Source organism: Diceros bicornis, chromosome 22 (genome assembly GCF_020826845.1).
Source record: "Diceros bicornis minor isolate mBicDic1 chromosome 22, mDicBic1.mat.cur, whole genome shotgun sequence".
Lineage (NCBI taxonomy): Eukaryota > Metazoa > Chordata > Mammalia > Perissodactyla > Rhinocerotidae > Diceros > Diceros bicornis.
The window spans coordinates 5,834,378-5,861,447 of record NC_080761.1 but is presented as its reverse complement, the minus strand read 5'-3'; the positions used below and the strand labels follow the sequence as shown (position 1 = coordinate 5,861,447).

The following is a 27,070-nucleotide window of genomic DNA, read 5'->3' as shown; positions in this document are numbered from 1 at the left end:
CCTAGGCCAGAGTTCTGGACACCCATGCCCTCTGCTAGAGTGGTCAGGCCTTCTTCCTTTGCTGGAGGGATGCCCACGTGGGCACATTTGTATCATCAGACAGGGGAAGCTTGCCTCTAGAAACTGGGCCCTTTGCGCTGCCATCTCCTGAAAACACTGGAGCCACGAGCCAGGAGACAGGACCAGGTGGCATGGGTGGAGCAGGCTGCCCCTGCCTGCAGCCCACACAGCACAGTGGTCCACTCCACGCCGCTTGTCTGGCTGCCGCACGCAGACTCGCTTTGTGGCCACCTGAGTGTCGTAGCTCTTGAATTGTGGTTCCACAGTAGGAAGGAAACGCCTGGTGCCGGCAGGGGAGCAAGGGCCAGGAAGAGCGCTGCAGGAGGCCAGGCCTGCTGTCCCCAGGCAGGGCCCGTGCAGGAAGCTCTTCTCTCGAGTGCACGGGGCTTCTCCGTCAGGCTTCTACCACTAGGGGTCAGCAATTAGCAAAAAAGACTGTTTCATTGTTTCCCTGTGAAATTGTTATTTAATAATACCGTGTACACGCCCTGTCCTGCCCTTTTATCCTCCCAGAGAAAGCTGTCAGGGAGGTGCAGGAGTGCCCCCCACTCAGCAGATCTGCTCTGCACTCCCTTAGCCAGCACGAGCCCACACTACCCCCAAGACAAGGTGTGACCCTGACAATGGTCAGTCGTCCCAGACACGGGTTTCAGAGCACAGGGACATGGACAAACCATTCTTGAAAAACCCCAGAGCTTTTGTCAGACTTGGACTGACGATATGCAAAGACATACGGTAAATTGTCAGTGTCATTGAGAGTTGAGTCATTTTGTCTTCCTTACATTTCCATTTGCAAAGTTTTCAATTTTTGTTATCAGAAAATATATATAAATATGAATAACTCTTCCCGTCGGATCGCGCTTCCTCCTTCCCTCGGACCTGACCCTGACCTCGAGCTCCACTTCTCTCCTCCTCACCCCCACCCCCTGTGTTTTCCCCTCGTCCCGTCCATGTCCTCAGTCTAAAATCTTGGGTCTTGAAACAAGGAGTTACCTTTGCGTTTGGATCACCAATTTTAAGAGTCAGGTGGCCCTGGTGAAATGGTCATTTCTGTAGTAACCTGCAATGTCTGTTGCTATTAACTACGAACCAAGGGTACCAACTGTAGGGTGCAGGTCAGCTCACTGAGCCCCTCCCCGATGACCCGTGGAGCTCCCCCACCCCGCCGCCTCCCCGAGCCCTAGCTCTGAGACAGAGAGAGCGGCTCTGCCTTCACAGTGCTGGTGGGAGTCGGTTGGGACAGACAGGCCAGCCAGCAAGCAGAGTGACAGTGAGCCAGCACAGGTCCCTGTTTCCAGGACACACAGGCTCTGCGTCCAGATGCAGGGGACCCAGACTGGGTTATTCAGCTCCCCACAAGTGCCACCATTAGTATTTATGTAATTTTTTTAAACTGATTCACCTTTTTTCTTACTAGAATGCATTGATTTGAAAGTAAAATCGTTAATATCCTTACCATAAATGTAAAACCAATACCACTGCCATAAATAAAAATAAGTGCAATGAACAGCAAACAATGTAATTAAAACCTAGCTATACACTGTTAACCTGCTCCCTCTTTATTAAAAGGGGAGATTAGCAAGAATTGAAGAGATGCTAGAGACTTAATGCCGCAAGCTGAGACTTGCCGCTACAGCAATTGAAAGGCCTTCAAGGGAATGTTTTAAGGAATAACTTTCTTGCTGTGTGATTCAGCAGGAGTCAATGCCGTAGCCTGCTACTGTGTCAGATCACTTTGCATTTAACCAGAAACAATCTCGTGTGCCAGAGTGGTACTTGTTTCCTCTGCATCCGCTAGGGTCCTGGTGGGGACTTTAATGAAAGGGCAAAGTTCCGGGCAAAGTCAAGGGAACATATAAGAGATAGTGAGGCATCCTGAGACTGGAAACAGAAGGGAGCCATTCCCTACCCCCCAAGGCTGACAGACAAGACGAGAAAATCATGTTCCTGGGAAAGCTGGAGTTCCGGGGGAGGAGCCACGCAGGGGTTCCAGAGTCAGACACCACTGGTGTCGGAGAAGCGTCAGGGAGTGAGGAGGGAAGAAATGCCTCGGCCTTTCTCTCCTCCCAGCCTCTCCAGGGCCTCCCATTGGCTGACCCTACACAGAAGGCAAATGGCAGATAAGCCTGGGAGACGCAGTCCAGGGGGTCAGCCTCCGAGGCCCAGGGCAGTGCAGGAAAGGGAGATGGGAGGTGGACCAAACAGAATCAATGCAACATCCCTGGGGAACCTTGCTGTATAGTACGCACCAAGGGCGCACACACAAACCAGCCTGAGGTAGGAGTGGGGTGGGGACGGAGCGTGTACTAGAAAAGGACCACGCATGGGCCAAGGCTGCGAGGGGAGCAGGCATGCACACTTCCCTACACAAGATCTGACCTGTGTCCTCTCTGGCCTGCAGTCTCCGTGAGCATCAACAACCTGTACCCGGGCTGCGAGAACGTGAGCGTGCGGAGCCGCAGCATGATGTTCGAGCCGGGCCTCACCAAAGGGATGCTGGAGGTGTTCGTGGCCCCGTCCCACCACCCGCACTGCTCTGCTGATGACCAGTCCACCAAAGCCATTGACATCCAGAACGCCTATTTGAACGGTACGGCCCACCCACCCCAGGGATGCAGAACCTCTCATTTCCCTTTGCCAGGGCTGTAGTCGCTCCCCTCGGGAGCCTGTCCCATGGGCATCACAGCTGCACAAGGATGGAGGAGAGCCGCCGCATGTGACATTGGGAGGGACCCAGGACTGAAGCATGGCTGGTTAACACCCCTTAAAAGTCCAACTAAACACCCTGGTGTCCCTGGCACCTAGCAAAGGACAGGCACACAGTAGGTGCTTAATAAATGACTGTTGGGTAAATGAATGCATTTTTTTTAAAGTGGAGCTAAACATCCACTTGAGTGGGAAATCTCGTAAAGTACATTCCCACTAGCAGTTTAGAGAATTATTTTTAAGTCATCTATACTCATTGCTAATGCTATGATAGAGACACAGCAATTTTTTTTCTCAAACATTTCCGAGGGGGTGAAGCTTTAAATGTTCCCAAGGAAGGCTTACTACTGCCAGCATCCACTGCAGCCATTTCTCTGTGCTGCACCCCGCGAGCTCCAGGGCCCTCAGCTGAGCCCGAGTCACCTGAACACTGGCCTCCGCCTTGTTGAGACACAGTTTAGAGCAGGAATAAAGTAATTTCTCTGGGACTCAGTTCCTGCCTCTGTAGAATGGGGCCAAAAATACAATAAAGAGGCTGTGAGGATTTTATGAGCTGATGTTGATTAAAGGCCTGGTACAGTGTCAGGCGCTCAGGAAATGGCAGTCAGGAGCATCTTCATGAAGGCCCTTTATATCCTACAGCCGGTGAAAAATGGACTCTTCGGTGTGTGTTACCTAAAGCAGTGGTTCTTAGGCTCCAGCTGCACATGGACCCCCGAGGGGCTTGTGGAAATGCGGACTGCGGGGCCCCACCCCAGGCTTCTGATTCCGCAGGCCCGGGAATTCCCAAGTGCTGCCAGTGCTGCCGGCCCGGGGACCCCGGCTTGAGAACCACTGGCCCTAAGGAAACAGAATTAAAGTCCACGTGCATTTTGCTCTCTTGAAGGCTGAGCGTTCTCTGTGCTCCTCGGAGCAAAGCTGGCCCTGGCAGCCTAGAGAGAGGAGAGGCATGTCCTCAGCACGCCAGTGTCCCTGCCCTTACCCCCTGCTCCTCCACAGGCTCCTCCACATCCCAAGTCTGGCTCCCGAAGCTCAAAGGGCCTATTTCTGTGTTCCAGAACTCTAAACACTAAGGCCTGAGCTGGTCGTGCCCCCCAGGAGTGCCTGTGCTCCTAGAGAGAGCTCTAGAGAAGCGCTGCAGGTCTTCCAGAATGACTCCTGACTACGGAGTTCCTGGCACAGAATAAGCACTGAAGGGGAGAATTAGGGAATGGGAGCCTGAAATCCTATAACATAAGTGGCCCTGCCAGGCCGCCCCAGAGGCCAGTGGGTGGGTGGTCACCATCCTGGTGGGATGTGGCAGTGTAGAGGTGGGGGCGCTGTGTGTCTGGATGGTTGTTAGGAGGGTCCAGGTGCCTTGTCCAGGTCAGATTCTCACCTCCAGACACTTCTAGGAAAACCAGCTGCACCCACAGCGCTGGTGTAGGAGAGCATCTGACTCCCCCATACACACATACACACACACGCAGACACACAACCTTGGAACCCTGCCACTGCCCCCGCTCTCCCTGCCATGGATGGCCTCGTGGACCCCCCTCCTCACGGTTCCACCCACATCCTTCATATGCAGAGCTGCTAATCAGCTACTGCGTCTCACAGCTGTGCACAGCAGCTTGCTCACTTCTGACTAGCCTGCACAGGTCACTCGCTCCCTGGGAAACGTGAATTTAGTCACTATTTAACCAAAATTAAGGTTACATTTCATAGTGAATATACTAATATTTGGGAGGAAAAAACAAAGTATATATGTATTCACACACATTTCCTTTTATGCCTATAGGCATGCACACACACGTGTGTGGGAGTGTTGTGTGTGTGTGTGTATACCACTGCAGGGTATTATAAGTAGACATAATAGAGATATAGCCACAGATAGAGTAAGGAAGGTGTTTAGCAAAATGGCTAAGCAGATACAGATATAAGCAGAGTTTTAGATATGTGGATAAAAGGCATGGCTATAGAAACAGACATAGGCATACATAATTGGGACGTGTAGATGTTTCGTACGTAGATCTGTGCTTAAGTAGATGCGTAGGTAAACAATGAACGCTCTGCATGTCCCTCTGGGATCCCTCAAGTGCTGGGAAAAATTGTGATTGAAGTTTGGTGGTGGTGTTTCACCACAGTCATCTCTATTTTTCTCTGTAGGAGTTGGCGATTTCAGTGTGTGGGAGTTCTCTGGAAATCCTGTATACTTCTGCTGTTATGACTATTTTGCTGCAAATGATCCCACGTCGATCCATGTCATCGTTTTTAGTCTAGAAGAACCCTATGAGATCCAGCTGAACCAAGTGATTTTCTGGCTCAGTTTCCTGAAGTCTCTTGTGCCAGTTGAAGAACCCATAGGTGAGCTAAGACGCCCCTGGGTGAGTGGGGACCTTCTCACTGGGCTTGCATCCCGGCCGTGCTCAGATCCTACAGTTTGTGCCTAATAGCTGTGGCTGCCTTTGTTCCTCCTTCTACTAAAAGATATCCACTCTGGAGGTTTTCTAAGGCTCACCTGTTCATTTTGTTTTGCAGGGAGTTGCTTCATGATTGCATTTTCCTGCCACAAAGACCCAATTCTGAGCAATTCCTTGAGATCCATTTCTTACATTCCTTACACGGTAGAGCTGTGGTCATTTTTGTTGAGTGCCAAGTGGAATACCTCCTTTGATAGTGGAATACCGTCTTTTACCTGAAGTGTACATAATTAATAAACAGAATGAGCTCTCCTTCATCCTGTAGTTCCGTCAAGAACGGAAGAAAAGGGACCATATTGACTAAATGCATTATCTTAACTTTATTTCTAGAAGAGAGGATAGCATGGAATAAACTTCTTTTGTTCTTTTTGTACAACAAAAGCAGCAGCCTTCCCTGGTGAGACACAAAACTCAGCAGTCAGTTTTCTTTTGAAAAGCATATAATAATCAAATAAGTTGGGCTTTATCCCCTTCAGGGTACCCCGTCTTTGCTTCTTCCTCATTCTTCTTCATGGTTTCTTTTAAACACTCCCCTGAGTGAGAGGCTCTCTGTCTGTGTGAACTGCAGGAGTTTCTCTTCTAAGCCATTTCTGTGGTGTTGCTGCATTCAGAAGGTGTTCTTTGGTCTTGTAAAGCGCATCCCCCTGGTCAGAGGTTAGAACTCCCCTCGCTGTGCAAGCAGGGCCCATTTGGAGGGAAATCTGAGAAGGGGCCTGTGTTCTGATGTCGGTTCTGGTCCGCTTCTGAGCAGCCTTCCTTGAGGTTCAGGAAATGGCTCATTCTGTTGTTGGCCGGACTTGGGGCCTTCTAGAGGTCACGCCGCACAGTGGGCACGGGGCTCTCAAGTCTGTGGGCAGGTGGCACATCCACCTGGAGAGACAGCCTGGGCCTGAAGCCAGCATGCCCCTGCTCACCTGGCTGGGGAGAGGCAGCCAAGAAGGAGAACCCCTCTCTGGAACGGTTCTCTCTCTGCCCCCAGCTTTCGGTGGCAAGCTGAAGAACCCACTCCGAGTGGTCCTGGTGGCCACGCACGCCGACATCATGAATGTTCCTCGTCCAGCGGGAGGCGAGTTTGGATATGACAAAGACGCGTCGTTGCTGAAGGAGATCAGGAACAGGTAAGGGGTGGGCGCCGGGTCTTCAGGGGTGATACAGCCGAAGTCGTGGTAACCAGAGGAGGAATTAAAGAAAGTAAAGGCTTCTTTTCCTTGGTTGCCTTCTTTGTTCTATCTTTTTATTTTCATCCAAACGATGAATACACATAATAACAAATCAAACAGAAGTAAAGAGCACAGGATAAAAAGCAGTGGTCTTCTGACTTCTTTCCTCACCTCCTGGTACCACTGCCCAGAGGTAACTTCTTTTCGTTGTTTTGTGTATTTTTTTTCATCTTTATTGGGGTATAATTGACAAATAATATTGTAAGATATTTAAAGTGCACATTGTGGAAATTTGATACACATGTACATTGTGAAAGGATTCCTCCATCTAGTTAATTAGCACATCCATCCTCTCACATATTTATCTCTTTTTTTTTTTGAGAACATTTAAGTTCCATTCTCTCAGCGACTTTTGATTCTATAATACACTGCCGTCAACTGTAGTTGATGTTGTACGTCAGAGGCTCAGTGATTGTAGCTGTTTCAGCTTTCAGTTCTTTTGATGCTACCATACTACTGATTGGCTTCTGAAAATGCAAGTTAACCCACAGAGGGTCAGGAAATTCCCTTAGGAGGTCCTGACCAACTCTTTTTAAAGTGGGATGGAGTGGAGGGGAGGGGAGTGGAGTGGAATGGAAAATATGAGTGTATTTCATGTCAACTATTTTTGTAAAACTTTTGTTTCACTTATAAGTATACTAATATTACAGGTGAATGTGCACAAGGTCACAATGCAAAAATGTGTATTTTTACTTAATGTCTTTCCAAAAAAGTTTGAACCTGCAGCTCTATATAACATGCTAGCCACTTGAATTCTTGGTTTATCAACAGAAGACACTTATGTGTTATCTTCCCAGTATGGAAAATAGGACTTCCACTAATATTTTTAGACCTAGAGTGTAACTTGCATACTCACCCTCTATTCTTAGTCCATCAACTTTCAACAGCATCTCTTCCCTAATTTGCAAGGTGAGCACATTTGGCCTCACCTTTGCTGTGTCCAGGGAAGCTGGTATCTTTCCCCACTGTGTTCCTGCCACTTTGTGGAACCCGAGCACCCAGGTTTCCCCAAGTCTCGGCACCAGTGTAACATGACAGAGTCCAGCAAACAGCAGGGAGGAGGGGACTCTGCAAGGTCACCAGAACTTCCTCGCATCCAGCCAGCCTTTTGGGCCAGTAGGAGCCTGGCCCTGCCGTGGAAACCCCTGGCGAGACTGAGTCGCTCTAATGAGGGCACTGCTCTTCCCTCAGGTTTGGGAACGATCTCCACATTTCAAATAAGCTGTTTGTTCTGGACGCCGGGGCTTCTGGGTCTAAGGACATGAAGGTACTTCGAAATCACCTGCAAGAAATACGGAGCCAGATTGTTTCGGTGAGTATACCTGGGGAGCGCCGGAACCCAGCCTTTGCCCAGACCATCCAGTCACGTCCAGTGATCCCGGGAGGTTTGTGTAGCCCTCTTGGCTTCATTCGGCTTTCAGGGGACCCAGTAGAGGCGGCTGACGGACATGTTGTTATCCTATTGCTCTGGGACACGGAAGGAAGTCTTAAGAAACAGGGAGGGGGCCGCAAGATGAAGGGGTTGTTGTGGGCAAGGTGGACCACCTTAGAGTGTATGGAATTCTGAAGGTTTAGTGGTTTGTTTAAAAGTAAAATTACTTTTTACAGATTATAAAAGCAATTTAAAAGTGCCTTATCGTGAAATATCTAGAAAATGCAGAAAAGTAGAAAAACAGTCACCAACAAAATTTATTGAAGTGCATGAAATAATAGATGAACAAATAGAATGAGACTGTGTTCTTGGATGGCAAGATGTTACAACAGTTTCACCTTCCCAAGTTATATAAACTTGATACACTTCCATTTAGAGTCTGAATGGGATTGAGGATATTGGGGTTTTTATCCTAAAATTCCAATGGAATAATAAATAAAACATATTATAAAGCCTCTGTAATCGATAAATCAATAAATAAGTGGAATAGATAAGAAAGTGTAGAAGTAAATCACAACATCTACAGAAATTTAATAGAAAACAAAGATGTTATTTCAATTTAATGTGGGAAATGTTTATATAATGAGTGATCTGGTACAACTGGCTGTTTGCCTAGAAGGAAATAAGGTTGAATTCCTACTCACTACGTAGGCCAAAAATAAATTCTAGGTGGATTAAAGCTTTAAATGTAAAAAAATAAAACAACATCTCGAATGGAAACGTAAGAGAATGTATTTTTAAAATAACTTGGGAATATTTGGGAAACCTTTTAAACCCGGTTAGGAAATCCCAGGTGTTTTCAAAGAAAATGTACCTAATTAACAACATAAAAGTTAAAAATTTTTTCTGACAAGTAAATTCCATAAACAAAGTCGAAGGATGAGATGGACTGGAGAGAAATATTCTCAATGCCTTTGACACATTGAAAGGATACTATGCATAATATTTAAAAAAACTCACCGAAATTGGTATGGAAAGGGCAAACATCCCAATGGGAAGATGTTAAAATGGCCCCAGGAATGTTCCTGCTGCCCAAGCCTGAGTGTGAACTCGAGGACGTGCCTCTCGCACCCCTGCCCCGTGGGTGCACCCTCTCTTACAGCTGACTGCTTGCCTGGTGGGAAGTGCTGAGCTTCCAAGACCAGGCTCCAGTTCCAGACGAGCTTTCAGAATCTGCAGGAACCCTCTGCTCTCTCATGAAGCCTGGCCCTTGCTTTCTGATGGGGCCCCACTGTGGCACAGTCAGCGGGCGAGGAGTAGTCTGGGGGCCTCAGAGGAACCTGGTCATAGAAAGCAGTGGGCGGTGATCGGGAACAGTGATCTGTGAACCCCCTGCTGGGGACTCGGGCCTGTGCTCCCCGGGCTGTAGGGGTCCCTGGAGAGTTCTGAGTGGGAGTGTGGGATGATATCTGCTTCACAGCGCCCCCAACTCCTGAGGTCAAGCGAGTGGAACCCACCAAATAAACTCCCTTTACCACCTCCCCTACTTCCCTAGGGAATTGTGTTTTTTGAATCGGGAGTGGAATTCAGCTGACATACAAGGTAGGATTCGAGATGGGAACACCTAATCAGTGATGCAGTGCAGTGTATGGCTGGGGTGGTTTTTAATTAGGAAGGTATGTTGGTTATATGAGTCTGTAACATAGACTGATTTATTTAACTGAGAGATTAAAATCCACTTCAAGCCAATTACCAAGAATTAGTCTAATTTGAAATAATATTTCAACAACAATCCCCATGAATATCTAATTTATTGTTAAAAACCCACTCTAATATTGATCATGATACTTATTCTCTTTTCCTCTCTTTGTTCATAAAGTGACCATCACCTGGCTGAAACAGTCACTCCACGTGAGGGGGGGGGGAGTAAAACATCAGGAATTGGTGAACATTAGTTGATTGAGTCTACAATTCCAGAAACGTTACTGTGAAGCCTCACCATCTAGGTAACGTGAACAACAGAAATGAAAGTCTCTACAGAATTTTATAATTCATACATAGATTCTGCTTAAAGGCAACACTGGAAAAAGAACTGCCCCGGGACTCGACCAAAAAAGCCCTAACTCATCCAGAGAATTACAGGCATCGTTTCTATCATGCTGCTCCTGATCCCCACAGCCGTCCATTGACCTGTCCCGTCCTGCCTCTTCTAGGCCTGCCCTCCAATGACGCACCTGTGTGAGAAAATCATCTCCACACTGCCTTCCTGGAGGAAGCTCAACGGGCCCAACCAGCTGATGTCGCTGCAGCAGTTCGTGTATGACGTGCAGGACCAGCTGAACCCCCTGGCCAGTCAGGAGGACCTCAGGCACGTAGCCCAGCAGCTGCACAGTGCTGGCGAGGTAGGCACTACTTAAGCCCGGCGGGGCTCTGAGGGAGGCTCCAGGTGGTCTGGGGCTGGGGAGGCAGAGTGGAAACTGCCCCATGGCCCGTGCTGTGTCTGGACACGTGGCTACTGCACAGAGCGTCAGCGACTGTCTGACTGCGGGTCTCTGCTCTCCTGGCCACCCTGAGAGCTGTGCTTTGGTTTTGCTTTGCTTTGTGTGTTTTCCAGCTTCTGTTTGTTAGGGAGCACGGTTCCCACTGCACTGGGTGACGGGCCTGCCTCCCCCCGGGGCCCCTCGTACTGAGCTGCCACTCCTGCAGCCTTCAGGACAGCTGCTCTCCACAGGGTGTTACAGCTCCAGACAGACCTCTTTGGGTTCACAGACAATTGAGAAATGGCAGTGACAATATGATGTCTGGAGACACTAAGGCACAGTGATCCCCAGAAATGACCAAGAAATGGGGTCTTTGCTCTACATTCAGACCTGAGATGCAGTTGGGGAACCCTGTTCTAACTGCATCGTGTGCCCATCCCTGGAAAGGGGGCGTAGCCTTCACATCCTCCATGACGTGAAATCAGGAGACAGCGCCAGCTAATCTGGGCCAAGAAGAGCTGTTCTGAATATTAAAAACCAAAAGTACTTCTGAGAATTTTAAAACACGGAAGCTGCCCCTCCAATCTCAGGTGCCACATCTGACCCTGTGGCTAGTTTGTGTGGATCAAATAGCCTTGACATTAAAATTGAGTCCAGAAGCCAGTGACCCTGAAAATGGGAGCCTCAAGCGGTGTTGGTGTCAGCCTTGGGACCCAGTGAAACTACCGCTGCTCTCCCGCCCCTCCTGCAACGCTTTAAAGTGATTGAATCCGAGGATGGGGGTAGCTGGAGGGTCAAAGCTCACATTATAAAATGCTACTGGATATAAGAAAATGTTTTAATCATAGTAATAAACTCACTCCTTTGGCACAGTATTCTCTCCTTTCTAGTATTTGACCAACAACTTTCTAGATCATAGCATATAATCCACTTAATTTGGCATCACATCCCTCCTTGCCCTTGAGACTTTAGTAAGTGAGTAAATGAAGACTTAAAAGTAGGGGGAAAAAAAAAGGGAAATCTAAATCAGGCCGCCAGCCCCTCCTCCAGAACTGTTACTGCCCTCTAGTACTAATCTGTGGATCTCATGTAAATGTCACCAGTTGTCCTCCTAGGAACATTTTTCTGGTCCAGGATCCCACGTTGCACTTCGCCAACCTTAGTCTCCTCCAATATGGGACAGTGTATCAGTCTGTCTTCTGTGACCTGAGGCGATAGCAGTGTCTAGGACTGCACTGCACACAGCGCTCCACCAAATGCCTTCTCAAGGAGTAGACACTGGCTCCACCCACCACCTCTAGTCTCCATCCTCTCTCCCCTCCCCAGGGCCAGCCACTGTCGTGGTGGCATATCTTGCCAGACCTTTTATATGTATGTGTGTGAAAAATTCACATAACCGTATAGTAGTATAACATTCTAAATCTTTTTATAAAAAATTTCAAGCCTTCAGAGAAGTCGCAAGAGTCGTACTACAAATCCTCGTGTACTCTACACCTCAGTCAACTGACTGTTGACACTGGGTGCATTCTCTTTATCCCTCTCTTTTCTATTTCTGTCTTTATTCACTTTTTAAACATCATGACATTTCACCCCTAAGTAATTTCGCCTGTATCTCCTGAGGAGAGGGACATTCCGCCACATAACCACAATATAATTATCACATTCCAGAACCATAACGTTGGTATAATACTATTATTAAATATATAGTCCTCATTCAAGTGTTTGCCACTTGTCCCAATGATTTCTTATAGAGTTGTTTTTATTCATTTATGTATTTATTTTGGGATTCAGAATCCAGTCAAAAATCACTCATTGCATTTGGCTGCCATCTCGCTCTCTCCTTTTTGTCCCCCTTTTATTACACTGACCTTTTTTAAAAGTCAAAGGTAGTTGTTGCAGAATCTCTCTTATGACATTCCGCAGCTGGGTTTTTTTGCTCTGCGTTTGGTTTCTCAGATCCATCCATATGAATGCCCTGGATCATTCTCGCCACGTCCGCACAGATTTTGTCATTGCTCAGGCCCTTTAGTCTCTGAGCAGCTGGTGCGCCCATCCATTTATGTTCCCATGTGTGACCTCCTGTTGTCCCCTCTGGCAGATCAACATCATGCAGAGTGAAACAGTCCAGGACGTGCTGCTCCTGGACCCCCGCTGGCTCTGCACCAACGTCCTGGGGAAGCTGCTCTCCATCGAGACCCCACGGGCCCTGCACCATTACCGGGGCCGCTACACCATGGAGGACGTGCAGCGCCTGGTGCCCGACAGCGACGTGGAGGAGCTGCTGCAGATCCTAGATGCCATGGACATCTGCGCCCGGGACCTCAGCAGCGGGACCATGGTGGACATCCCTGCCCTGATCAAGACAGACAACCTGCACCGCTCCTGGACAGACGAGGAGGACGAGGTGATGGTCTACGGTGGCGTGCGCGTCGTCCCCGTGGAGCACCTCACCCCCTACCCGTGTGGCATCTTTCACAAGGTCCAGGTGAACCTCTGCCGGTGGATCCACCAGCAGAGCGCCGAGGGAGATGCCGACATCCGCCTGTGGGTGAACGGCTGCAAGATTGCCAACCGTGGGGCTGAGCTGCTGGTGCTCCTGGTCAACCACGGCCAGGGCATCGAGGTCCAAGTGCGTGGTCTGGAGACAGAAAAGATCAAGTGCTGCCTCCTGCTGGACTCGGTGTGCAGCACCATCGAGAACGTCATGGCCACCACACTGCCAGGGCTGTTGACGGTGAAGCATTACCTGAGCCCCCAGCAGCTGAGGGAGCACCATGAGCCAGTCATGATCTACCAGCCGAGGGACTTCTTCCGGGCGCAGACCCTGAAGGAGACCTCGCTGACCAACACCATGGCTGGGTACAAGGAAAGCTTCAGCAGCATCCTGTGCTTCGGCTGTCACGATGTCTACGCGCAGGCCAGCCTGGGGATGGACATCCATGCGTCAGACCTGAACCTCCTGACTCGGAGGAAACTCAGTCGCCTGCTGGACCCGCCCGATCCCATGGGGAAGGACTGGTGCCTTCTTGCCATGAACTTGGGCCTCCCCGACCTTGTGGCAAAGTACAACACCAATAATGGGTCTCCCCAGGAGTTCCTCCCAAGCCCGATCCACGCCCTGCTCCGGGAATGGACCTCCTACCCCGAGAGCACGGTCGGCACCCTCATGTCCAAACTGCGGGAGCTGGGGCGCCGGGATGCGGCCGACTTTCTACTGAAGGCATCTTCTGTGTTCAAAATCAACCTCGACGGCAGTGGCCAGGAGGCCTACGCCTCAAGCTGCAACAGTGGCACATCTTATAATTCCATTAGCTCGGTCGTGTCCCGGTGAGGGCAGCCTTTGTTTTGGGCAGGGTCTCTTCAGACTGCAGAAGCAAGGGGGATGCAGCCCATCTTTCCCGTCGGAGATTCTGGGTGCATCCATTCGTATGAAGGCCGCCACCCTCCCTCCCGCTTCACCTGTTTCTCTGCCACTACCTCCCTCCTTCCCATACATTCCATTGTGTGTATATGGTCTCTCTAGTTAAGAGCAGACCAAATCCTTTCCTTTGGCCGTTTGAAAAGTTAGTGTTCCTCCTCTCCGTGTTCTAGACCCCATCTCTCACCCTCTAGTACCTTGCTTCTTACTGATAATTTTACTGGAATCCCTAACTTTTCAATGAAAAATTTTTTAACTACTATATTGATTGTCCTTTTAAAAAAAGCACACATTTACCCAAAATGTGTATTTCTTATACTCTTTTCTTTGTTATACCATGTCCTCAGCTTATCTCTTTTATATTTGTAGGAAAAACTCCCATGTATGGAACCCCACTGTATGATTTATAAACAGACAATATGTGAGTGCCTTTTGCAGAAGAGGGTGTGTTTGAAATCATCTGAGTCAGCCAGCAGCTGTCGTGAAGGAAACGCCCCCTCTCTGTCCCTTGCTGTTTGCTGATCATCGCCAGAGGTGCTTCACCCTGAGTTTTTTCCCAGCAGTTTTTGTGTTTCATTTGGCAAGGACAGGGGAGAAAGGATTCCTCCTCTAGAGTGTGTCACGGCCAGTGTTGTTGCTACGATAAGACATGTTTTCGTTTGCTTTTGTTGAAACGTCAGTGTGAACGTCCCCAGGGAACCTGCAGACTGTCACGCATCATCGTTCCTGTCGTCTCAGGAGAAGGCTGACACAGTTGTAGGGGAGGGAAGACCGTGTGAGCGCTCCAAAGACCCCGACTCCTGACTTGTGGCAGTCTGTCGTCATCTGTGCAGAGCAGGTGGTTTTCCACATTCAGATCCTGGTCTGATAACTTGAAGTCTAAAAAAGTCTAAAAAAGTCTAAAAAAAAGTACTTGAAGTCTAAAAAAGAAAATGAGAGAAGCAAGTTTTCTTGCAGTGATTTTAAATTGTGATAGAGTTTTAAATTGATATGAGGGAACATGTCCTAATTCTTCTGTCCTGAGAAGCATGTAATTTTAATGTTATATGATATGTATATATATATATATATATGCAGTATGTATATACATATATATTAATACAGGTATTTTTACTTAATCTATAAGATGTAGTAAAAAGTTGTTTTTCTTCTTTTTTGTTCTTTTCCCCTTTTTTTTTTAAAATAAATAAACTGTTGCTTGTTACATTGGTTTGTTGGTGTTTAATTCAAAAGGAATTCTTTTTTGTTTTTTCACTTGCCAGTACCCCACATAGTGGGACAAGCCAATCTGAAATCCACAAAGTCATCAAACCTCAACTCCTGAGGATGGAAAACAACCCAGTTTATTTAGGTGCTTAATTATTACTCAAATTGGGAATGGTCTGGGGAAGAAAAAAGAGCCCAGATGATCTTCACATTTGTTCTCACTTTAAAGAACAGAGGCCCCTTCCATATTCCGTATTCCTTGGGTGAACCAAAAACCAAATTGAATCGTTTAGTCTCAGCAGTGGGGGACATAGGAAGCTTCCTATTTCTGTACAAAGGTGGAGGGAATGGGGCCTGCTGCAGAAGACCCTCCTCTGCCGGCCCTGTCTCGCTGTGAACTCCACCCCCCAGGCCAGCAACTGAGACTCGAGCTCCAACCTGCATGGGAGCTATGAGGGACAGGAGCTCTATTTTAGTAAAATCTCAAGACTACTTTGAAAATGGGCAAAGAAAAAAGATTGAAAGGAACAAGACAATTGGTAATGATGGTTTTCTCTGTGGTGGTGGCAATACAGTTCATTTCCGTTTTGCCCAAATTGTCCACAGTAAACAAGATTTACTATTATAATGAGGAAAGAAATATTGATGAAATAAAACTAAAAGCTACATGTAGACATGCCTAGAAAGGAAGACACTGAAATTGAAACTGTGGTTGCCTTAGAAGAGTGGACCCTCCTATTCTTGCGTCAACTCCCTCCTGGGGGTGGACTTCACGCTCTCCTGCTTCAGAAGAGCACTTCACGTCACAGGATATAGCGCCAGGCAGCTAGAACCCAGAGGCAAGGGGTGTGCCTCTGGCAGTATCTGTATATGGAATCTCAGAGAAGGACTCTGATTGGTCCATCTTGGGTCACAGAGCCATCCTTGTGCAAAACATGGCAGTTAGGGGAGATTGAGTTACATGATTGGCCTGGCCCCCATGACCCAGGGTTGATGTTGGGAAAGGAGCAGTTCTCCCCAGAGTGGGGTGGTATTAACAAAAGAAGGGCAGAGGGAGGATGCTGGGCAAACAAATGCGCAGTACTGCAAGCATCTTTATACTTCTGTGCAGGTCCCAGGATGGACACCTATTCATAAGGTTAGAGGGCCACCTGAAATGTTGAAGTTGTACTTAGGATTTGGGAAGATTGTGGCACAGCCACAATCCCTGCAAACAGCCCCCGAGAGCAAACTCCTCAGGCAGCTGTTGAGTTGAGCCCGGGGGATGGCCCAGGTGAGCAGCACAGGCCCGCTGGGCTCTGTGCCCCTGTCATGGGCCCAGGGCTGGTGCCCACAGTGGGTGCACAGCCAACGTCAGGGGAACGGTGGATGGGAGACATTACTCCTCATACACAGTTTGGCCTGATGAAGTCATCAAGAATCCGGAGTCCTGAGAAGACTATGTTGCCATCCCATGTACGAATTCAAACCGAAAAAAAAAAAATTGAACAGCAAGCAAAAAGAAAAAAGAAGCCAAACAAAATTCTTACTTCCTCCTCCTATGATAACCACTTCAAAGCCGTTTTTTTTTTTTCGTGAGGAAGACCAGCCTTGTGCTAACATCTGCCAATCCTCTTCTTTTTTTCTTTTTTTTTTGCTGAGGAAGACTGGCCCTGGGCTAACATCCGTGCCCATCTTCCTCCACTTTATATGGGACGCCACTACAGCATGGCTTGACAAGCGGTGCGTTGATGCGCGCCTGGGATCCGAACCAGTGAACCCCGGGCCGCCACAGTGGAGCACATGCACTTAACCGCTTGCGCCACCGGGCCGGCCCCCTTATAATACTTTTTGAGTACATTTTTAGCTATATATAACAGCTTTTATAATATCACTTTTTGAGCAAGAATGGAAAGAAAATTCAATTTTTCCACCATCATGAGAGACAAAAAACACTAGTTAATAATTATAGTTATTGATAATTTAGAAAGCTTTCAGCTTCAAAACTCTTTGGTAATGCCACATAAATTTTTAGGATTTTTTTCAAATCTGGGGAACCGTCTGTTGACTGAAGTGCATGTTGAATTGTCAACACTCATTAACCAGTTTGTCATGGCCCATGTCCTTCACCATCTGGTTTGATGTCCTGACTTTCTGTGCAGGCTTCTCTGACAGGGAAGGCAGCCTTATTAGTGTGATGGTCTCTTCTCTTTGTGTGGCTTCCCTGCCATCCGGCCCAGGGTGCCCGGTTCTCCAGCCACCAAACATTGCTGCATCTGGGAGCCCGCTGTCCAGCCAGGTCCCTGCCCATTTTGGGATTGGTAGCCACTAGAGGACCTTATCAGTCAAAACAGGCCATAAACAGTGAAGTCCCCCACTAGAGACCCTTTCATGTAGAGAACACCCAGGCCTTGGACAAAAATACAAAACCAGTTATTTTGTAGACTGTTCTGATTTGTGGATTTATCTGATTGCTTTGCCCTGGTGGCACTTATCCCTGCGTAAACTGGACAGAGGTGGACTAAAGGCTGGATGAGATCCTCACTCATCATTGTGGCAAGAATGCTATCCCGAAAATAAGAAATAAAAATGAATTTTACTTCTCTCTGCCTCCAACAGCTATAGCTGGAAGCTGTTTTCCAGAAACGAGTAGCTTTTTGTTTTGCTTACTCTTGAACCCTGAGAAGTCCTAGTGTGTGCCAGAGGTTCCCACACTTGGGAAATTTCATGGAATAGTAAAATTTAATAAAGAAATGGGGGATAGTGCTCGCTTCGGCAGCACATATACTAAAAAAAGAAATGGGGGACTGACACTGTTACCACCCAAGTGTGGTCTTTTGCTTGCCACAAGACATGCCAATAGTCAAGAGGCAAGGAGGTAGAAGAGAAAGGACTTTTTATTACAGCTTGCTAGCAAGAGGGAAGATGGCCGACTAATGTCTGAAAAAAACCATCTTACAGAACAAAGACTACTGGCCAGTTATATAGGGGGCTGGTCTCCAGGTTGGGGAGGCAGCTGGTCTCAGGGTGAGGGCATCCACCTGACCTCCAGGTGGGGGCAGACATCTGGTCTTAGTTCCTGATAGTCTTTTGTTTTACTGGATGTGCATCAGACACCAGAGCAACGCCTTATACCCTGATCTTTCAGTTGTCCTTAATGATGGCTATCAGCATAGACTCTCTGCCCGGAAGTCATCACATTCCTAAGGAACTCAAAACAACAAAGTTTCCAACTTATAGCAGCTGAGAGGGGCCATAAAATCCACAGAGCATGTCTGGGTTAGTGAGTCAGAGGTCATTCAAAGTTACAATATGTTTTCTTTTCTACAATATGGCTTCCCTTATGTCAACCTTGTACTGAGCTGGTATCAATTCCCCCCTTTTGTTGTTCAACCTCAATCTTGAGGAACATCCTGTTGATGAGGGGCATAGGTTGCTCCATCTTATTGAACTAGTCTTTTAGTAAGACGGTGATGCACGTGGGCTCCCAAAGTTAGGCCTATATTGTGTAAGCAGTAACCAGGTATTGGAGCTTAGAGAGGTTAAGTGACATGACCAAGGTTCACACACTGGGAAGGAGGCAGTCTGTGCCCAGAATCTGCACACTCGTCTCCACTTGGCCTCTCTCACCTACCTGGGAAGACACCCACGGATAGGTTGATCTTGTGATGAGCTCTGAGAGGCCCTACGTTCTACCAGCACTGCCCACTATACATGTTAGCCAGCAGTCAAAGGCTCCCGGAAAGAAATTTAGTCACTTAAAGCTGGTACGGATCCCAGTGTTCAGGGAGAAACTGACTCTGCAAAACTGGAGCTCATTTCCTTTCAAGGAAATAATTTCTTTAGGCTGCTAAATGGTACCCTCCACCACCCAGGCTTATGAGAGTGTACTGCAGCTCCCAAAACACTGACAGCCAAGGAAAGCTTGTACCTGGAAATACCACTCTATTGTGCCTGTGCCAGATGGCATTTCCCAGAGTTAATCATATCAACATCTCCACATCTACGTGGTCTTTTTACAAAATGACTTTGGCACTCCTTCTGTTGAATGACGGGGTCTATGTCCCCTCTTCCTGAACCTGGTGGAAGCTGGTGACTGCCCTGATACAGTATGGGGGAAGTCAGGTGATGTGAATTCTGGGACTGGAGCAAAAAATGCTACACACTTCCACCTTGCTGTATGGGGGCACGTGCTCTTGGAACCCTGCTAGATGGATTCTTATTCAGAAATATTCATTCTCTCCATCTCCCTTGCATGGACAGGGCATACTTCCCTGCTCAGTGGTGTTGAGCTTGGCTGTGTGACTTGCTTTGTCCAATGGAATAATGTCCCAGTTCTGAGCCTAGGCCTTAAGAGGCCATATGTGTTTCTACTCACCCTCTTGTATCTCTGCCATTGACATGAGAAGCATGACTTGGCTAGCCCAAGGGGGATGAGAGAGGCATGGAGCAGAGCTGGCTGAACCCAGCCCAGAGCACAAAACCTCTGACAAAACCACAGACCTGTGAGAAACAGTGGATGACTGTTGTTTTCAGGCAGCATTTTGGTGTTTTGTGTTACCATAGTTAGCCATAGTTAGCCAGCACAGGGATTTGGCATGCTCGCATCCTGCTGAGATGACAAGCCCAGGAAAAAGGCACTGCCCTATAGCTAGAGGTCCTCTGAACTCCCACTGTGGGCTATATGTAGAGTTGGGGCGAAACAAGGAAGATCTCATCTAGCATCTTACCACATCAAGTTATAACTGTATATCTAAATAGTGAAAAGACTCAAGTATCATTATAGAGTGTGAACTTACATGTGCTGAGATAACCCAGTGAATCTGTAAGTTGATGACTTTGTATGAGCAGCCAAAAATAAATGAAGTGTAAATGAAACATGACAATGAAATCTGAAAACTGGGTTTTATTGGAACAGCAGTCCTCTGGCCTTGGTTCATTTTTCATTAGAAAATTTTGTTAAATGTTGGCATGAAGCCCTTAACATTCTCTTGTTGCTTCAAATAAAGCAAAGTGGCTCAAATAAAGCAAAGCAAAGCAGCTGGGTGTGCGTTTTAGAACAACTCCTAAGGCATTTTCACGCAACCTCAATGCATCCTGTCACTAAAAGCAAAGAAGAGCCTGAAACTGCAGAGGTGCAGAGACAGCCTCCCTGCGGCAGAGACAGCCACCATCTACACTCATTCTGAGACGCTCATCCAAGTGGCCACACAGGTCATGACAAAGATTATGTTAAGAGAGAAAAAAGAAGATACTTTTTGCTACATTTCTCTATCAGGTGGCACTGTTGAACATCAAGTGTTCATTGGCATATAGTATAAAATGAGCCATTTTCAGCACAGGTGCCTATGGAGGGATACATATCAACATACAGCCATTTTATTTGACACTGAATTAGCTCCTGACATACACACATTATATGTATGAAGGAGGAGTGCTTGAAAACCTCTTGTCCTCACCAAGGAGGATACACAGACGGCAAATTAGCACATGAACAGATGTTCAACACCACTAGCCATTAGGGAAATGCAAATTAAAGCCACGATGATACATCACTACACGACGATTGGATTGGCTAAAATAAAAAATAGTGATGACACCAAATGCTGGTAAGATGTGGAGAAACCGGATCACTCATCTATTGCTTGTGGGAATGTAAAATGGTACAGCTATTCTGGAATATAGTTTAGCAGTTTCTTTTTTTTCCAGTTTTATTGAGATATAATTGACATATTGTGTTAGTTTAAGGTGTACAACATAATGACTTGATATATGTATATATTGCAAAATGATGACCACAATAAGTTTAGTTAACATCACCTCACATAGTTTTTTTTCTTGTGTTGAGAACTTTTAAGATTTACTCTCTTAGCAACTTTCAAAAGTACAATACAGTATTGTTAACCATAGTCACCATGCTGTACATTACATCCCCAGAAACTATTTATCTTATAACTAAAAGCTTGTACCTTTGACCACTTCACCCATTTCAATCCCCACCTCCCAAGCAGTTTGTTATAAAACTAAACATGCAATTACCATATGACCTGACAATTGCACTCTTGAGCATTTATCCCAGAAAAATAAAAACTTACTTATATTCACACATAATCATGTGTGCAAATATTCATAGTAGCTTTATTCAAATAGCCAAAAACTGAAAACAACCTAAATGTTTTTCAACAAGTGAAGGGTTAAACAAACTATAGTCCATCCATGATGGAATACTACTCAGCAATAAAAAGCAACAAATTACTCATACACGTAACAATTTGGATGAATCTCAAGGGAATTTTGATGAGTGAAAAAAAGCAAATCCCAAAAGGATAAATAGTGTATGATTCCATTTCTATGACATTCTTGAAATGACAAAACTGTAGAAATGCAGGACAGATGAGTGGTTGCCAGAGATGAGGAGGGGCTGTGGGGGAAGGGAGGAGATGTGAGATGCAGGTAGTGCAGCTGTAAAAAGGAAGCAGGAGGGGTGCTTGGGGGGACGACATTGCTCCATATCTCTACTGTGGTCATGATTAGACGAACCTGCACAGGGGATAAAAATGTGCAGAACTAAAAACACGCATACATGCAAGTAAGTTTATGTAGAGAACAAGATCAGCAGTTCGTCAATTTCCTGGTTGCGATATATTGTACTATAGTTATGCAAGATGTTACCATTGGGGGAAACTGGGTAAAAGGTACATGGGATTTCTCTGTATTATTTCTTACAACTGCATGTGAATCTATAATTATCTCAAAATAAAAAGTTTAGTTTTAAAAAGCTTATTTGTGTCTTGGGAAGCTAAGGGGGGCTGCTGTGGTGAACAGTGGTTATTTCTTAGCCACCAACACCCACTTCCTCTTGTCTTGGTAGGAGCAATCGGATTTCTTTTGGGAAACTTGCTTTTTCCCCATTGTATGCAATCTTGGGGCTACAATCAAGCTGCCTTGCCCTCCTCTAGACAAGGGATGAGACACTGGCAGACGTTTCCAGGATTTTGAATCTCTAGCAGAGTGATGCAAGGATGGAAGAAATAGTTTGAACCCATTCATTCCAGCAGCTGAGCCCTGACAATGTAGCTGAGCAGTTCCTGCTACGTGGATGCCAGAGTTGCCCTGGATTCTGGTTGTTTCAATCCTATCAGACTCCTATCTGTTACTCCAGCCTTGCCATCAACTCTGTGAACATCCAAATTCATTCCCAAGAATTTCCTTTTTTTTTTTTTTGGTGTCCCTGAGCCAACATCTGTGCGAATCTTCCTCTATTTTGTATGTGGGACACTGCCACAGCATGGCTTGATGAGCAGTGCATAGGTCTGTGCCCGGGATCTGAATCCAAAAACCTCAGGCCTCTGAAGCGGAGCGTGTGAACCCAGCCACTATGCCACCGGGCCAGCCCCCCAAGAATTCCTTTTTAAAAAACTAACTCTATTGGATTGGGTTTTCTGTCATTTGCTATTCAAAGAGATCTTACAACCACTTGAGCTATTAATTACTCAGATTTCACATCTAGTCAGTTGTCTTACTCTTTCCATGGACTAAATTAGAATACCCCAACTCCAATTTTAGATCATTGGGAAGGACAGCAAGCGTTCAGAAACTCGCTCAGGTAGTAGTTACTGTGAAAAGTAAATGCAGTGATATATTTAAAAAATTTAACAATACCTAACATATCATAAGTTGTGACAAATGCTACCAAGATGATTATGATGACAATTTCTGAATTGTAGAATATCTGAATCGAAAGTTCCAAGTACCTTGTTCTCATTGCTGAGAAAGTGAACCAATTAGAGTGATTATTTTAATAAGTAGATGATATACTTGTAATTTTCTGGTTATTTGAATGCAGATAATAACAATGCTAACATGTTACAAACATATTTTCTTCTAAATAACTCAAAGACATTTCCTGCACTTGTTTGACCATTAATTTATTCATGAAATTCTTTCTCCATGTATAGTATAGAAGAAAACTTCACCTGCTCTGGTTGAATTATCAGATTATTAGCTGGAAAAAAAAAGAAGAAACATAGACATAAATATGAATATTTCAGTTTTATTTTCTCATTTTTAAAATGACCAGAATGAGAGCAACTTTATGCATGGATGTACTTTGCCAATCAGACAAATGTTAAATCTAAGGGAATTGGAACTCCTCATGGCTCTGCTGCCCACATTTTTAATACAGCACGCAACTTTACTTATTAATTAAGCGCCTACTGACCCAATCATTGGGATAGTGGATTCAACAGTGTATTAGACCTGAACACGACTTTGAGGAGCGCAGTCTAGCAAGGGTTGCCCCCAAATTATAAAGCACTGAAACAGACACTCTGATAGCTTTAAGGGCCAGAGGCTGAGGAAGCAGGGAGAGGAAATCCACTTACTGGGATTTGATAGGGGGCTCAAGGGAAGAGCAGGATTTCTCCAGACGTTTAAAGAGGTAGAATGGGAAGGAAGAGCATTGCAGGTGGAAGGAACAGGCTGGGCAAAGGCATGAGGCACACGAGAGCTCCTCAGAGCAACATCAAGTCGTCAGTGCAGCGTGCCTGGAGCACAGCGTTCATGGTGGAGACTGAGAGATGAAGGGGGAAAGGCCATTTAGGGCCAGCTGTGAGGGCGCAGAGACGGGAAGGAGCTGATGATGGCGATGGTGCACCGTCGGAATGGGATAAAAGAAAACTGAGCCCAGTGATGACACTGGAAAGAATTGAGTAGCTCAACAGCAATGGAAAATTCATCAGAAACCAGCTGCTATGACTTTGCACTATGCAAAATAAAACATCTCCTCACAGAGGTTGGAGGAAAGTTGCCTGCTATGATAAGGTCACAAGTGGTCCTAGGGAACATTTCTTTTACTTCCTGTTAAACTGCCTGGAAATGATTTTTTTCTTCCATTAGTGGATCTTTCTGGTGCTACTCAGAAGATGTAAAATATTTGGCAACTATAACGGATATTGCGTAAAATAATAAAGTGTGAACTTTTCGATTCCCTCTCTTAAGAATCCCAGACCTCATGCAATGTTTTCAGCCTGCAGTCAGCTGTCCTTGGAGCTGTGTGACAATCCAGGTGGCCAGCGAGAGGCAGACAAAACCTGAAGTGCCATCACCAGGGGAGACGTACTTGTGCTGAATGGCCCAAAGAAAATGTCCACACTGGAAATTGTGTTCCTTTCAGAGTTGAAATCAAAGTCCACTCAAATTTAGGTCACCCAAATTTAGTTAACCTCTTTTTTTTGGTTAGTGTTTGATTTTCTTGGACCAAAGTATTTAAATGTACTTACATAATCGACAACAACTCAAAACTAACAGCAGAATGTGTTATAAGACACTTACACGAGTATTTTGGCTATTTTAAAGCAGGCATGTAAACACTGGCAAACAATGTGTCATGGAAAACTATCTTTGCTTAACATAAATATCTTGGACAAAGCTGAGAATAGATTAATTGGAGGTGAAGTCTTTAAGTCATCAGCCACCTTCAACTTTCTGGTCAAATAGTGATTTAATTTAATTGCTAAAGTGTTTAGTTCAAGATACTGTATCTCTCCTCTGCTGCTCCTAATTCAAAAGGAATTTATTGCCCCAATCCTGTACCCGTCATTCCCCATGATCTAAGACTTTATGTGAAACCCAGCAACTTTCCCATGCTTTTTCAATGAATGAGCCAACAGTAGCAGGGGAAGAGCTGTGTAGCTGGCACTTCCATCTCATTTGATGGTGTTTTAGAATAGAGAATAAATGATAGGAGAAGTGATAAAGGCCCGTAAGATCCCAGTAGAGTGACCAGATGACAGCATCTGCTAAGCCACATTTGCCTGGCAACTCTATAAAAGAGATGAGGGCAATGCAGGAATGGGAAGGTGGAAGGATTACTAATAGGATTCCGTAGAGTCAAAGTCATGCTGCTGCCTTCAGAACGAGCTGGAACAGGCAGAATTAACTCCACTCCAGAGGTAAAGACCTGAATGTGGTAAGGAAGAGACTGGTTTTGGTTTGGGCTCGGAAATGTTCACCAGGAAACGGCGGCTGGAAAGGAAGCAGCTAAGGCTGCCGTTTTGCTGCTCTAGCTGATGTTCTAATTGACTATGATGCCATTTCGTTCTTCGTGGTTCTCATTCTCAGCATCGCAAACCGGAAGGAGCTGTGGACTGAGTCAGAAGCTGTGGTGTCTAGTCCCACATATGTCACCAACTCAACACAAGAAACGTCTGGTCAGTCATGGAACCTCTTTGGACTCCTCACTTGGAGAATACAAACAGTCGTAACTGCCGAAAGACTGACTCCTCCCTGGGTGGTCGCGCAGTTCACCAGCGCTGACGGAGGGGGTGCATTCTGGGAAACAGCCCCATCAACGTCACGGTCCCACTAGCACTGAGTGACGAGCACTTGGGCCAGCATTACTTCCTTGGTCTCACTGAGCCTTCATCTGACTGCACCTCGCAGCCTTCTCTCCTGCGCCCAGCTGCCTGCGGCCACCCTGCAGGTACAGAAGAGGTGGGCGGGAGAAGAAGGGGCCGGTTCTTCTCTTTGTTTAGATTTCTCCTAGCCAAGGCACTGGGCAACTGGAGAGTTTTTCCTGCTAGCAATGCACTAAAAATTAATTTTAAATAATGATTTCCATTTAGGCATTTAAAAAGAGAGAGGATTAATAATTTACTAAGCTAAGATGAGAAAGGAACGAAACCAGGCATCTCTCAAGTTCTCACTTCCTGACCTATTTACAACTAACACCAACAAATAATGTTGAATTCAATTGTACGCAATCCATTGAAGTAAAAAAAAAACAGCTTCAAATATCAGGTTTCTGGATATTTACCATTTTTTTAAAAATCTAATCTAATTTTAAGAAAAAAATTATATTTAAAGGACTCATAATCTCCAATAATTTGGAGTACTGGACCAGATAACTATCCTAGATAAATGATTGACTGAAGTAATAAATTTTTTAAAGAAACATTTCCCCAGATGCATAAACATATTGTGAATCCTTGGAAGCAAACACTGTTCTGGAGTTTTTATTTTGTATGGAGTGACTTGGGGCGTATAATTTAGTAGAGACAAGGTCCCTCGCAGCACAGCAGAGCATCAAACTTTCCAAACAGAAAAGTCAAATCAGAAGAAGAAAAGCTTTCCCCCGCAGGAAGTCGGTCCCTGCGTGTCCGCCTCCTCTGCTCTTCCCGGCGGGTGCATGCTCCTTAGCTCTCCTGGAGATGCTCCAGAGCTCTACTTCAGAAACACGGACTAGGGACTGGGGGAAGATTTTTATTGTTTTACAAATAAAACATGAAATCAGTAACTAGTTGTTCTCCTGCAGCATTAAAGATGAAAGAATGCTATTTAAATCCTATGTCAGCTGAGTATTTTGGAATAATTGACAGGGGACGAAAGCAAGGCCCCGAGTGGTAAAGAGGTTTCCTAGCAGCTCCCCCTGAGCTGGGGCTGCTTTGACCCACTGCAGCAGCTGCCCCGGGCCTTGGGAGGAAGCCAGGCTGCAGGCCCCAGTGAAAGTGGGAAGCTAAAGGCCAGCCTTTCCTTTCCAGGCCACTTTCCAGAGGGAGGACTACTGTCACCTCCTATTTCTACCCGCATCAACAAGCACAGCTGTTTAGGAGTCTTACTTTGGGCACAGGTCAAGGGGCAACAGAAACATTCTTGGCTACTTTCTACAGGTCGTTTTTTTTCCCCAGAGAAAAGGAAGGAATCTGCTCAATATCCTGATACAGATTTCTACTTTTTACCATGTAACTTTCTTTTTTATTTTTTGCCTTGATCTTTGACATTTTTGTGGTAACAAAGTTTCTATGGAGGTAGGTATAATTTGCATAGAGTAGAATGAACAGATCTTAAGTGTACAGCCTGTTAAGTTTAACAGATGTATACACCCATGGAACTATCCTCCAGATCAAGATAGAGAAATTCCTATCTTTCTAGAAAGTTCCCTTGCCCCCTTTCCCAGTCAATACTTTCCCTCAGGGTAACTGCTATTCTGATATGTCACCAAAGACTAGTTTTGTCTGTTCTTGAACTTAGTATAATAGAATTATATAATATGTTCTTTCTCATTTGTGGCTTCTTTTGCTTGACTTTTTTGAGGTTCATCCATGTTGTTGCATGTAGAGATATTTTGTTCTTTTTCTAATTGTTGAATGTGAATATACTACAGTGTG

General features: G+C 46.0%; 1 protein-coding gene across 8 annotated transcripts in view; it reads left to right on the top strand.

Annotated features, from left to right (window-relative positions):
* The window catches only part of DAPK1 (death associated protein kinase 1), a 176,547-nt gene extending 162,367 nt beyond the window's left edge, over positions 1-14,180 (top strand). For all 8 annotated transcript variants that reach the window (XM_058565482.1, XM_058565484.1, XM_058565487.1 and 5 more), the window contains 6 exons: positions 2,462-2,650; positions 4,915-5,112; positions 6,208-6,346; positions 7,640-7,760; positions 10,034-10,222; positions 12,399-14,180. In XM_058565482.1, the coding sequence (XP_058421465.1) occupies positions 2,462-2,650; positions 4,915-5,112; positions 6,208-6,346; positions 7,640-7,760; positions 10,034-10,222; positions 12,399-13,631 (2,069 nt within the window). In that variant the 3' untranslated portion in view covers positions 13,632-14,180. The remainder of the gene's footprint in view (positions 1-2,461; positions 2,651-4,914; positions 5,113-6,207; positions 6,347-7,639; positions 7,761-10,033; positions 10,223-12,398) is intronic.
* The last annotated feature ends 12,890 nt before the right edge of the window (positions 14,181-27,070 follow it).